At 45.0% G+C, this 12,030-nt stretch overlaps 1 protein-coding gene across 3 annotated transcripts in view; it reads right to left on the reverse strand.

The window, feature by feature from the left end:
* LOC115400818 (septin-4) overlaps window positions 1-12,030 on the reverse strand; it is a 40,387-nt gene that overhangs the window by 4,315 nt on the left and 24,042 nt on the right. For 2 of the 3 annotated variants that reach the window (XM_030108865.1, XM_030108867.1), the window contains 3 exons: window positions 513-609; window positions 302-388; window positions 80-203 (listed from right to left, as the gene is read on the reverse strand). In XM_030108865.1, coding sequence (XP_029964725.1) covers window positions 80-203; window positions 302-388; window positions 513-609 — 308 coding nt within the window. Of the gene's footprint in view, window positions 1-79; window positions 204-301; window positions 389-512; window positions 610-7,687; window positions 7,721-12,030 lie in introns of those variants that run through there. The other variant, XM_030108866.1, reaches the window with a different exon arrangement.

Below are 12,030 nucleotides of genomic sequence, written 5' to 3' on the forward strand. Positions count from 1 at the left end.
GACGCTCATTCTCCGAGGCAGTGTGGATAACAGAGCTGAAATCAGATTTAGAGTCTAAATAAAGGCGTGTTACAGGTACCACTCGGTGTTGTTTACAGCATCTCCAAACCCTGGGGTGTCCACAATGGTGAGCTTCAGCTTGACACCTTTCTCCTCAATGTCCACAGTGTGTTTGGTGATTTCCACTGTTTGTGTAATTCGCTCTAGTAGAAAGACAACAAAGGAGCTTCAGCTTCAAATATTAGAGCACGTAACCTGCACAGCAAAACCTGAGCCGTCAAAGGAGAACCACCTTCCTCACCTTCAGCATTGAGCAGCTTCCTATCTTTGTAGAGATCTGTGAGAAACAGGCTGTTGACCAGGGTGGACTTTCCCAGGCCAGACTCACCTTCAAACAGAGAACAACAAAGAGAAAACAGCAAGGCTCGACACTTAGTGATTAGCAGCCGTCCCTTCAAAGTAAGCAGGGGGCTGAAGATCAAATGTCTGCTGATGTGCACAGCGGGATTTACCTGCTACCATGAGCGTGAAGTCAAAGCCTTTCTTGACTGACTTGCGATGGACCTGGTTTGGCAATGTCGCGAAACCCACATATTCCTTGTCTTGGTCCTAAAAGTAAATAAGAGTTCTTTGTGTAAATGGACGTTATATGGATTTCTGTCTGACTGTGGTCCACTTCAGTTGTTCAGTACAGGTTGTTTCATTCACAGTCAACTTCCCCAAAATCCCCAAAAGAATCGAAGCTCGCCACAAAAATATGAGCTCAAACAAAACAAAAATTCAACTTTCTGGTTCAACCTTCCACAACAATATAAATGTTTCTCTACAAAACGCAGTTCAGCTGTTCAGCCGTGCTACAGACAGATCTGAAACACTCAGAACGAGTTCCCCCTCTCCTGACAGCTCCTCCTCCTGTTACCTCGTTATTGTCGTACGGGTCAAACAGGCCCCAGGGGCTCTTTGGCCTGGAAGGACTGGCGGAAGACGGCAAGTCAAACTCCACACTTTTGCTCTGCGGCAAACTGGCGTCTGACCCTGAATCTGACTGGGCCCTGCCCGCCGCCGGGGGCCGCAGGTAAGACGGGGTGTGTGGGCGGTCTTCGCCCTCAGCCTCCCTGTCTGCGTCCTGATCCTCGTGATCGTGATGGTGCGTGTGGTCATGATCGTGGTCATGGTGGTGGTGGACGTGCCCTCCGTGATGCTGAGGGTCTTGCATTATGCTCTCCACTTCCGAGTCGTCTGAGTGGCTTGAATGCTAGAGAGACGCCGACGTCAAAGGGGTGGATGGATGGATGGACGGACGGAGTGGTGCAGAGGACGGAGGAGGTGGAAGGAAGGGGGCAAACACAAAGGTAAAAAAGCAGGTGGACGAAGAGAAATCGGCTTAGCTAGTTAGAAAATGTGCGAATGGGTTTTCAGAGACATCTCCAGCGTATATGGCAGGACTGTCAGAAACAATGACGAACACTGACTCAGAAGATCTCTGGGTTGTTTTGAATACGTGTATTTTTTTCATCTGTTATCAGCTTTCCTGCATCACATGTTTGAGTCTTCTGACCACTTCTTATATTTTGCTCAACAAAACAGTTTCTTCCTGATTTCACAGTTTACAACATCATAAAGGAATTAAAATGGTTTTTCTTTGTTAAAATACACTGAAGGAAATAGCAGATGTTCCACAGTTCAGGCTGAAGTTGAGATGGTCTGTTTGACCCTGGGGAGTTATTGGGGGCGTCACTGATACCTGCTGAGCATCATGGTCCCTGCAGTGGGCTGGGGAGGCGGGGCGCGAGTCGTGCTCGTCTGAGGAAGACGGAGCCTCGTGGTCACTGTCCTCCATTGCAACAGGGGCTACAGTGCACTCTGCGATCTCCAACCAGACAGGAGCGCACAAGTGGGAGGGGGTTCAGGGCGGGTGACAGTAGTGGGGTGTTGAGAGGGAGGAGACGGGCCCACAAGTCCACGATGATGAAAATACGAGGCGCACGAGGTTCAAGAGTCACGAGGAGTGTGACGAAAGGAGTGAACATGATGAAGGTGAGGAGAGGACAAGGTAAAAGATGAGAAAAAAAAAGGATTAAATAAATGCAAAAACAAATCAAAATATGAGACAACATACCATTTACCACAGAAATGGTATGATCGAAGACACGAGTGACTGATGCAGAAACAAGATTTCCGTAAATTCCAATGTCGACATGAATTCCTGTGGGTTTGTCCTATTTAAACACTGGAAAGTCAGCTGGTACGTTCAAACATCCCCGCTGCAGGAGTATAATGGAAGAAACCATTCAGTGTTTGATGGGGAGTCAAACTACCAAAATAAAACTCACTTCCTCTCAAAGAGATTAGTTTAGTTATCTTTGCCAAACTGGCACCAAACTTTATACTTTGAATTCTGATATTCTCCCCACTGTTAAAACATCAAAGCTCAAAACGCAGTTCTTGAAACACTTTTTCTTTCCTGCTGCATGGTTTCCATCCTCCACTCCTGGCCGACAGCTTTCATTATGTGTGGGATCGAGAGCTTAAGGGCAGAGGAGACATTGATAGTTTCCCAGTTTAGGAAATCAGTGACCTGTTTTCCGGCGCCACAACCAAACCACTGAGATCAATGTCCAGCATGGTTCCTTCTGTGACCTACATAGAACACACGGTCAATCGGAAAGCGCCAACAGCTTTGAAATGACGCATAATATAATTTCCCACATTTATCCTAAATATAGTGCTAAAAAAACGTAAAAGTAACTGAGGAGAGTAGCAATCAGCACCACCAACATATAATCAACAACTCCAGCTTGTAAAAGAAGCAAAATGAAAGATCAAACTAATTCGATTTCAGAAAACCTGCAAAAACTGTTCAACATTTCTTAATGTACAATCTCACCTCCTCTCCTCTGCCGTCTCACCTGTGGTACCTTTCACCAGCGCGGAAATCCTCTCCCTCTCGTTTCTGTGCACACTGCTCTTCATACCCGCTCTAGCAGGCAGCACGGCGCTCAGACCGGCAGCCCCGGCCTTTATACGCCTCCAACCCAGGGGACACGGCGTCCTTCAGCTCCATCGAGCCACTCGGTGCCCCGCAGGGACGATCAGCAGCATCGACGAGCAGCGCGTCACTGATCAAAGGCCACACACTGACCCACACACGGAGTGAATCCTCTGAACCAAGGGTCACCGGGGAGAGCTGAAGCCCCACCGCGGCCTCGTCCAGCTCCTCTCATATCAGACAGGAAGGTTTAGTTGATTTCTGAGGTTATGACCAGCTGTTTGGATCCTCATTTTAGTTAAAAGCATCTTGTCAGCAATCATGTAAAACTGTGAAAAGCACCCAAATACTGGAAAACATCCACTCCACTTTGATAAGAAGCAAACTGTGTTATTTCTGATAAAAAGTTCAAATATAGAAGGAAATGAAACATGCCCAAACACTCTATTAATATACGTATCTGTAATTTATCTCAGAAGAATAAACAAAGAAGGATAAGTAAGCCCTATTTATTGAAAAAACAAAACATAGAAAAAAAATAGCATCCTATGTGTCCTAACATTAACCTGGATACACCAAATGAGAAGCCAAGCTGCTTAATATAGCTGCTGTGAAGATGTTAATGAGCCCACTAATTGAGCAAATAAATGAATTAAATATCAAGTATTTACATGCTGATGTACATGGGTTCACACACACCGCATTAAACTTTAAAGCAACTTCCTCATTTGTAAGCAAATGTATTCAGCAAGTTCCTTCAAAGTAACGATCACCTCACCAGGGTGGATTGTCTCAGTTCACCAGCATCAAGCCTCAAATACGTCTCTGATCCTCCGACTTCACTGGAACCATAATACCACTGCTTTTCCAGCTATTTCTGCAGTCTCAACATATAAACTTGAAGCCATTTTAAATTTGGTAGTGATAATTACGGCTTTCGATTACAGAAATAGTAGTAAATACTTATGAAGTGTTGTAATCTTTAAATCCAGCTGATGAGGCAGAAATTACTGCGAGCAGGTTTCAGGATTAATTCTCTCCCAGCAGCTTTGTAAGGCAAAGTAATTAAGTCGAAAGAGGAACATGATGCAACTTTTTCCTCCTTCCGAACCAGCCAGACGTTCGGTCCATGTCCGTCTTGATTTAAGAGCATATATGGGGTAAAAACAGTTACAGCTGAAAAGGTTTAACAAAAGGAATTTCATTAAAAATGGGATCATACCTACAGTGTGTAAAATGAAGCTACTCCTGGCCTCTCTAAGAAATCTCACTGGAAAGACAATTAACACAGCTGAAGAGGTGAAGTCAGGAACAATCCGAGCTGCTCGGTGTTGCTGGCACACTGTTGCACCAAAGAAGGAAAAAAGTAAAACTTCATGTTCTGTTAAGTTTATCCAGACGACTTATAATTCTGAAGCAAACCCCGAAGAGCTTCTCCATGTCTTCTCTAAGTCGCTCCTGTCATACAGAGCAGCAGCAGCAGCAGCAGCAGCAGCACTTCATCCTCAGCCTGGATTTATTTCCACTGAATTGCACTTTTCTTAAACTGGCTCATTTCCATGGACTGCAATGCAGCTGAAAGTTGCTCTCAAAACTGCAGATATTCGATCATATTAAACATACCACCACAGGCGGTTCAAATATCAGAACATTTCAAGAGATCAGCACTACCTCCCTCCAACAAGCTGTGTGTTTTCTGTGAGCAGACTTGTTCAAAGCGAATACAAAACGTACACTTCACTGCAAAGCCGATAGAGAGGCTAAATCAGACCATTTTGTGTTGTGTGAGCGGCATGAATCAATAAGCTTAGGAAGCCCGGATGTGATTGATTTTAGAATTATCCTGAGTTTATCGTAACTAACAGAGTTGATGGTTCTTAGTTGTATTAAGGGTTATGTTGTAGTCAGTGCGTCACACAGCATCCCACAAATTCCTCACAGCCACCTTTTTCTCAAATATTAACTAATGATGTGGAAAACGATCCCGTAGAACCCCAATAAGACCGAGTGGGCTCTGACACCAGTTTCTCAGATTTTCCCTCTGCCGCCGCACAAAGCGTCTCCAGTGGAATGAGTCTCAGCTGAGACCTGAACCAATTACTATTTCCAAAACAGGCTGAGGGGTTAATTCCTCCTGAGCAATGAGGAAAATGTGTCATTGGTAAGATGAGAATAATAGAGAAGAAATCACCCTCGAACCAGGTGAAACCACAGTGTGGCTGGTTCAAGCCCAAAAAGGCCTGACGAGGCCCAACAATAACACACCCTGCGAAAACAACACGGCTCGTTTTATGACAAATATTCCTGCAAAGAAAGTAAGACAATCCAAGTCTGATTAGCTTTAAAGACTTCCTCAAATTACTTCAAATGCTTTAAAGACTTCCTCAAATTGCTTGAAAACATTTATCCACATTTTCTACATAGTCAAATAAATGAGACAGGGAAAATAAAACAATGGTATGCAGCGACATTAAGCCCGGGGTAATGAGGGGTCTTCCTGGGGTTTGATACACGGTGCGTAAAGGACAGAGCGTAGTGATGAAGCCTCGACGTGAACCCAGGACGCTTCGCAGTCTTGAGGAGACGACGTCCAGGAATGTCCTGTCAAAGTGGGGCTGAAGCAATACTTCCACTCCAGAGCTGTTTATTGCATAAACAGTCCAGACCAACGGATTCAATCAATTTAATGACATTTAATAAGCAGTCTGAAAGGCAAGGAGTAAGCGGCTGTACAACTAAGAACACTAATCCTTTGTAGCCTTTCAGCCAAAGGTTATCAAGGAAACCTTCACAACCTCCTGATCATGTCAGGGAGCTGCTGCGGCGCATGCTTTATGGTGGGACTAAAACCTCCGCTGCTGACCCATGCGCTCCCTGAGAAACAATTGTAGGACATGAAATCCGGCCGAACACAAACAAGTTGTGCGTTTGGCCGCGCTGCTTTGTTACTGTTGGACGGTGGCAGTGGGTTCGGCTGACACGCAGCGCTGATGGATGATGATTTGTTGCAATAAACGCGGCTCTCGAGGGGAAAGCCCTCTTCAAACGCTCCCCGTACGACATGGGAAATGCAATCAGAAGCTGCCAGGAGTCATAAAGAACCATACAGCATGTTGGTATTGACCTTCGATGATGAAAGCACGCCGCGGTTTGCAGAGGAAACGCAGTCGACAGACTCATTCATAACCCAGCTCCAATAATTGCTGCGCTGTATTATTCACTGTATGCTTGATCTTTTTTTCATGACAAGGGTGGCCCTCCGAACAAGAAGTGTCACTTTAATGTATGCTCGCAAAATATGAACGCTGGTACAGTGACTGCATAACTACACACCAATCGGCCATAACATTATGACCACTATCAGCGTGAAATAAAAACTCATATTCTCTCCTGATCAACGGACCTGTTGATGGGTGGAATGCAGCAAGGAACATTTTATCCATGTGGTGAAATACAGAAAAAAAGTTATCAAGGGAAATTATTTCTGAAAGTTGATGAAGGGATAACTGTGTTGACAGCTAGGACGAATCATCCTCAAAACTGCAGCTACTTGTCGGGTGCTGCCATTCTGCAGCGCTCAGTATTTGATCAAAGTGGTCCAAGGAGGAAAAGTCGGTGAACTGACGACAGGGTCACGGTTGGCCCAGGCTCACTGATGCATGCAGGGAGTAAAGGCTGGCTTGTGTAGTCTAATCCAACTATTGAATCTCAAACAAAACAGATGCAGAACTTAAAGCTGGTTCATACAATAAAAGTTACCAGAATGCACACAGTTTGCTGTTTAATACAGTCATGGGCATGTGGCTAGAACATCATGAATGAAAAAGAATCAAGAAGTAGGATCATTACATATACTAGAAAACCTAACCTTGTGTACATTGATCTTGAAGAACGTGAATGGAGAGGAGGGCACATGCTGAATACCAGTAAGGTTTCTCCTTGTGATGAGGCCAGCAGCAGGTGGTGAAGTGAGCCATGTGGGCTCTGTGTGAATGCTGTGGTTGTTTGGATAGTTATAGCAGGGCTCTGTGTGAAGCTGGCTCAGTACGGAGGGAGAGAGAGAGAGAGAGACAGAAATAGTCCCCCCCCTCCACCACCACTCCACCACCACTACAATCTCTCACAGCTCATGCAAATGGTCACGTGACCACAGCTCCACAATATCACCACAATAGAAAACAAGTAATGCTGCATATGGTACATGCAAGATATAGAGTGCTAAGATATACTCAGATATCTTAGCAATAGCATCCCTGTCCCAAATGTGTCTCGCTGTCAACTGAGAAACATTGTCTTCCTCCACCAGAGGCTCATTCATAACACTCTCAATGCATTAGGCTGTCATCTGTGGTCAATACATGCGTCAATTATGTAGTTTTAGCTTCCTTGAAATGCGCATCAAGTAAAAGCTCGGAACATTTCATGCATAACAGATATTCTGGATGCTCTCAGTATTAGACAGAAATGGCCATGACTTGTTAAAAAAATCATATCTGGAAAAAAAAGCATGATCTAATTCATTTATGTGCAGGATTCAGCTTGCGTGCAGCTTCTTCTGTATCATGTGAATTCTGACACGACATGCACGGCGACAACCTGCAGCCGCCAATGATGGAAAGTCACACAGAAAAGAAAAAAATTGACAGACAAAGAGTTGCGCTTGAGTGCAAGCTCGGCAAAAGCAGAAGCAACACATACCTCGGTATCACTGTTTGTTTCCATAGTTGCTGCCATATCATGAACTAAAAACCAGCAGGAAGGACTCCTTTGGTTTTATCCAGAAAGCACAAGTTTAAAAAAAAGAAAAAGCAAAAAGAGCTTAAAGAAGCCTCCGAGAGGGAGTGTAACCTCTTGTTTTTCAAGGCAAAGTTACATAAGCACATCTACCATCCTTCTCTCACTAATCACACAGCATCCAATTTTCTCCTGAGCATTCTCCAACACTTTGCCTGTAAACATCTTTATTTAAACAGGTGCATGCTCGATCACTGCCTCCCTGCATCTGGAGCCTTCCAGGAGCTCCACCCTCCTCTCCAGTTTTGGCCAATCTGCAGTTGAATTGCAGACGACTGACAGTCCTGTGTGTGTGTGTGTGTGTGTGTGTGTGTGTGTGTGTGTGCTGCTGCCATGCCTTGAGAAAAGGAGCTATTCGACAGAGAAAACATCTGCCCCGTCGACTCGCTACAAGCCTCTTGTGCCCTCATTCCTCAAGCCACCCTGTGAGATCAACACATCACTGACTTCTCTCACGCACACACGCATGCACGTATCCACGCACGTACGCATGCACAAGCAAAAAGTAGATTAGTCAGAAATTGATTCGTAGTCTGAATAGATCATGTCTTGACAAACAGTGATCCAGAGACAGGAAGTCAAAAGAAACGAAGAGTGTCTGAGCGTCAGACGATAATAGCAGCTTCGCTTCTCACAATGGCCGTCACATCGGCCCAGACCTCCCAGCTGGCAGTGCCAGGGCCAGAGCGGCACAGGCTGAGTGTGAAGCCATGGTGGGGAGAAGAGGTGACTTGTGGGCTACATGCTACAACTAATCTGTTTATCTGATGCACACGCTCTCTTTCTTGCTCACACACACACACACACACACACACACACACACACACACACACACACACACACACACACACACACACACGCGCACGCGCACGCACGCTGTTAAATGGGCCACAGCACAAAGCCCCCCCATTAATCTTGATGAATCTCTGCTTTGCACGTCTTATAATTCTTAAAGAAAAGGGGTTTTGTGGCTGAGCTGCAGTGTGACGTTTTGTACAGAAGCAAATGGGTTCAGTAGCAGTGTACGTCATTTTCACTTTCTTTTGTACACTGCCACATGACTGCATTTTTGGATTTCACAGTGTTCCTTTCCCAGAGACTTTCCATTTCCTACCGCTGCCTAGGTGGACAAAGAAATATATGTAGCTTGAAAAGTTCAGCTCGTGTTGAGGCTGGGATCTAATCTTTAACGGCTTCAGGGAGAGCAAAAACAGGAGCGCAATTCAGCTGAGGATTCATTTTCTGCCTATGGAGGGAAGAACTGAACGCAACATGATCCCAATCTTAATAGCTCTCGGCGTAAGTGTGCCAACTCATACAACTGTAATAACTACCATAAGTAGTAGACAGGGAGCAACACAAATAGCATCAGGTCGACAGACATGCCAGTCCGGCAAACCACACAGTAGGCAAATCTCACTTAAATCCTCATTTCATGTTACACATGTTCACAATTGACCTAGACGAGAGGCCGAGGAAAGAGGAGGAAGAAGAAAGAAAAAAAAAACAGCAGGAGACAGTACTTCCTGTAAGGGAAGATAGTGTCTGGGGGGACGACTACCGGCCGGCTTTAATCCTCTCTGGCTGCATCACATCATGAGGGTGATTATCATGGAGAGTCTGAAAGGGCTGACGGAGCCCAAGAAACACACAACCTCAGATGTACAGTCTCAGACTATACACACACACACACACACACGCGCACACTCGGAGTAACCTGTATGTTATGCTGGATACACACATGTAGCATGCAAAGGCATGGCACAGACAGATGAGACAAACTCGACGTGACAGTGAGGAGCTGTCTATCGGCGCTGTGAGGATCACATTGCCAGTTGTAATTAAACAGTCTCTTTGTTTACACTGAGGGGCTGTTTGGCTCTGGGCCGAGGGGACTGCAGTGACTTTCTAGATAAAAGCCCCTGCACTCACACCAGCAGCCAACGCACGCCGTCGTTCGCAAACGCTGAGGAGCAAGCCGACTGAGTAGAAACCAGTATTTTCAGCTAAATGCATGTGTGTAAAACATGTCTGCGTGCAATGCCAGCATCAGGCTGTTTGTGCATTTTCCCCTACTGACAATCTGTAGAGGATGCAGCCTGGTCAGGGGAGGGAGGGCAGTGCCACCTGCTGCTAACGACAGGAAACAGTCTGTGCTGCAGCAGATCACTGAAGCACCGGGCTTCACTCGCTGCTGGAATGGGTTGAAGGCTTTTTTTGGCTGCAGGCATGTTGACTTTTACAACCAGATGATGCACAAATGCTCCTGACAACATCAAGAGTGGCTATTCTATTTTCATACTCCTGTCCACCGTGACAGTGAAATGACATTTACAACACCAGACCAGTTGCCATAAAGTGGCTGAAACAAGATACTTGAGTCATTGTAACCTGAACAAGGAGATTCGACGTGTCGTCCAGTCAGTGTATCCGACAGACCTCAAAATAGCTGATACTACAAAAACTTAAAAAGTGCTTTAAAATTATCAATGAAAAACAAACAAATAAAAAAAAAGAACACAAACACAGATAACTAATTGCACATTCCTTTATTTGTTTTGGGTGACATTGTGCTATGAGAAACACGTAGAAAACTCAACGTAAATATGCAGAAACATTGAATTTAATCACGTTTTCTGTTGAGCTGTCTGAGGAGGTGGAAGAAACTTTCTATTAGTACAATAAATCGGGCATCCACGCTGCTGCCCTTTGAAGCAGATATCCACCATCTCTGTTAGAAACATAAATATTGTTCCACAATGGCCAGGAACGAGGAGCTGCTGGATTTGCTGAACTTACACTTCCTACACTTCCTCCTCCATTCAATTAAGGATCGTTATCTAACAAAGAGAGATTCCTGTTGGAAAGGAGCTAAAGCATTTTCTCACTTTGTTTTTTCCCCCCCTTAAAACGGTGGCATACTACAACAAAGACTCATGTGCCTCTGGGAGGAGGGGAGAGTTTCCACTGGACGACTTAAAGAAAGAAAAAGGCTTTCCCAGATTACAAGTGTTGGAATTCCATTGTTCATTTGCAGCCATACCACACATTACAATCAGCAGTCATCGGAGGCTTTATACACGTCTGGGAGGAACTTGGCTGTCATCCGTGCTCATGGGTGGCTGGGTTTATGGGCTATGTTCACGTGCTGTTACGTGTGGTTTATCTGGCATTTAAATCCCACGAACCTCAACAAAATAACAACGTATCCTACAGAGAGTACGAGATACCTGAAGTTTGTCTCTCACAGTCATTTAAGCTATAAAAGATAACGATGAGAAAAACAGAACAGAATAAGAATAATTGTTTCCATCTGAACTTTGGGGTGTTTGCAATCTCCTCTGCATCATTAACGGTAGTGTAGATGGTGTAAGGCACATTGGCTAAATTAAGGAGAGCATTGTTAAACGTAGCAAGCAGATTTAGAGCTTATCAAAATCAGCTTTGCACAGATGCAAAACAGTGAAAGTCACTTCAAAAGAAAACACAAAGGGCCTGCTTTCCACTGATTCAAGTAATTGTACTTTATTCTGCTACCTTTGGCACGGACCCGAACATTTTAATGAGTTGTAATGTTTATACTCAGCCATTACTCAAAATGAGAACCAGTAACTGACTCACAGAGGGCTGAGCAGACCGCTGCTGAATCATGAAAAAGAAACACCTTAGAACAAATTGTAGGACTGAGTCCAGTCTACAAAGATGGCAGAGGTGTTTATTTAGTCTGTTGCACCCACGCAAACAGACACTAATGCACCTGTAAAGCTAAAAGCAAAGAAGTAGTCCAACATCTGGTGAACTCTGTGTGGCCTGGTCAAAGGAAGTCAGTGGGATGTGTGCAGCTTCGCTTTTGCTACACTGAATTCCAGCCCGTCTCGGTCCCACATTACACGAACACAAAACTACCTTGTGTGATTTTTGGCTCCTGCCGAGTCTTATCACCACGCTACTGGAGCTGGAACCTCAGACCGACATAAACACTGCTCATATTGTGTCTCCAAGTGATTCAATAAGAGAAATTACATCAGCGTCTGGACTGGGTTTCCTGAATTCGCAGAGGTGGTACGGGAACAGAAACAAACAGCAAGAGGCTGAACGAGCCCCACATTCATTATGTTTTCAGCAGCAGATTAAGAAGCTGCAGTCAGCAGTCCCCAAAGGCAAACTGTGCTGGAGGTTGACTTTTCATTCCCTCATGTGCTGTATGGAAAACATGTAGACTGAGGTGTAAACGTGCACCAGAGGCA

The sequence above is a fragment of the Salarias fasciatus genome, chromosome 14 (genome assembly GCF_902148845.1).
Source record: "Salarias fasciatus chromosome 14, fSalaFa1.1, whole genome shotgun sequence".
Taxonomy (NCBI): Eukaryota; Metazoa; Chordata; class Actinopteri; order Blenniiformes; family Blenniidae; genus Salarias; species Salarias fasciatus.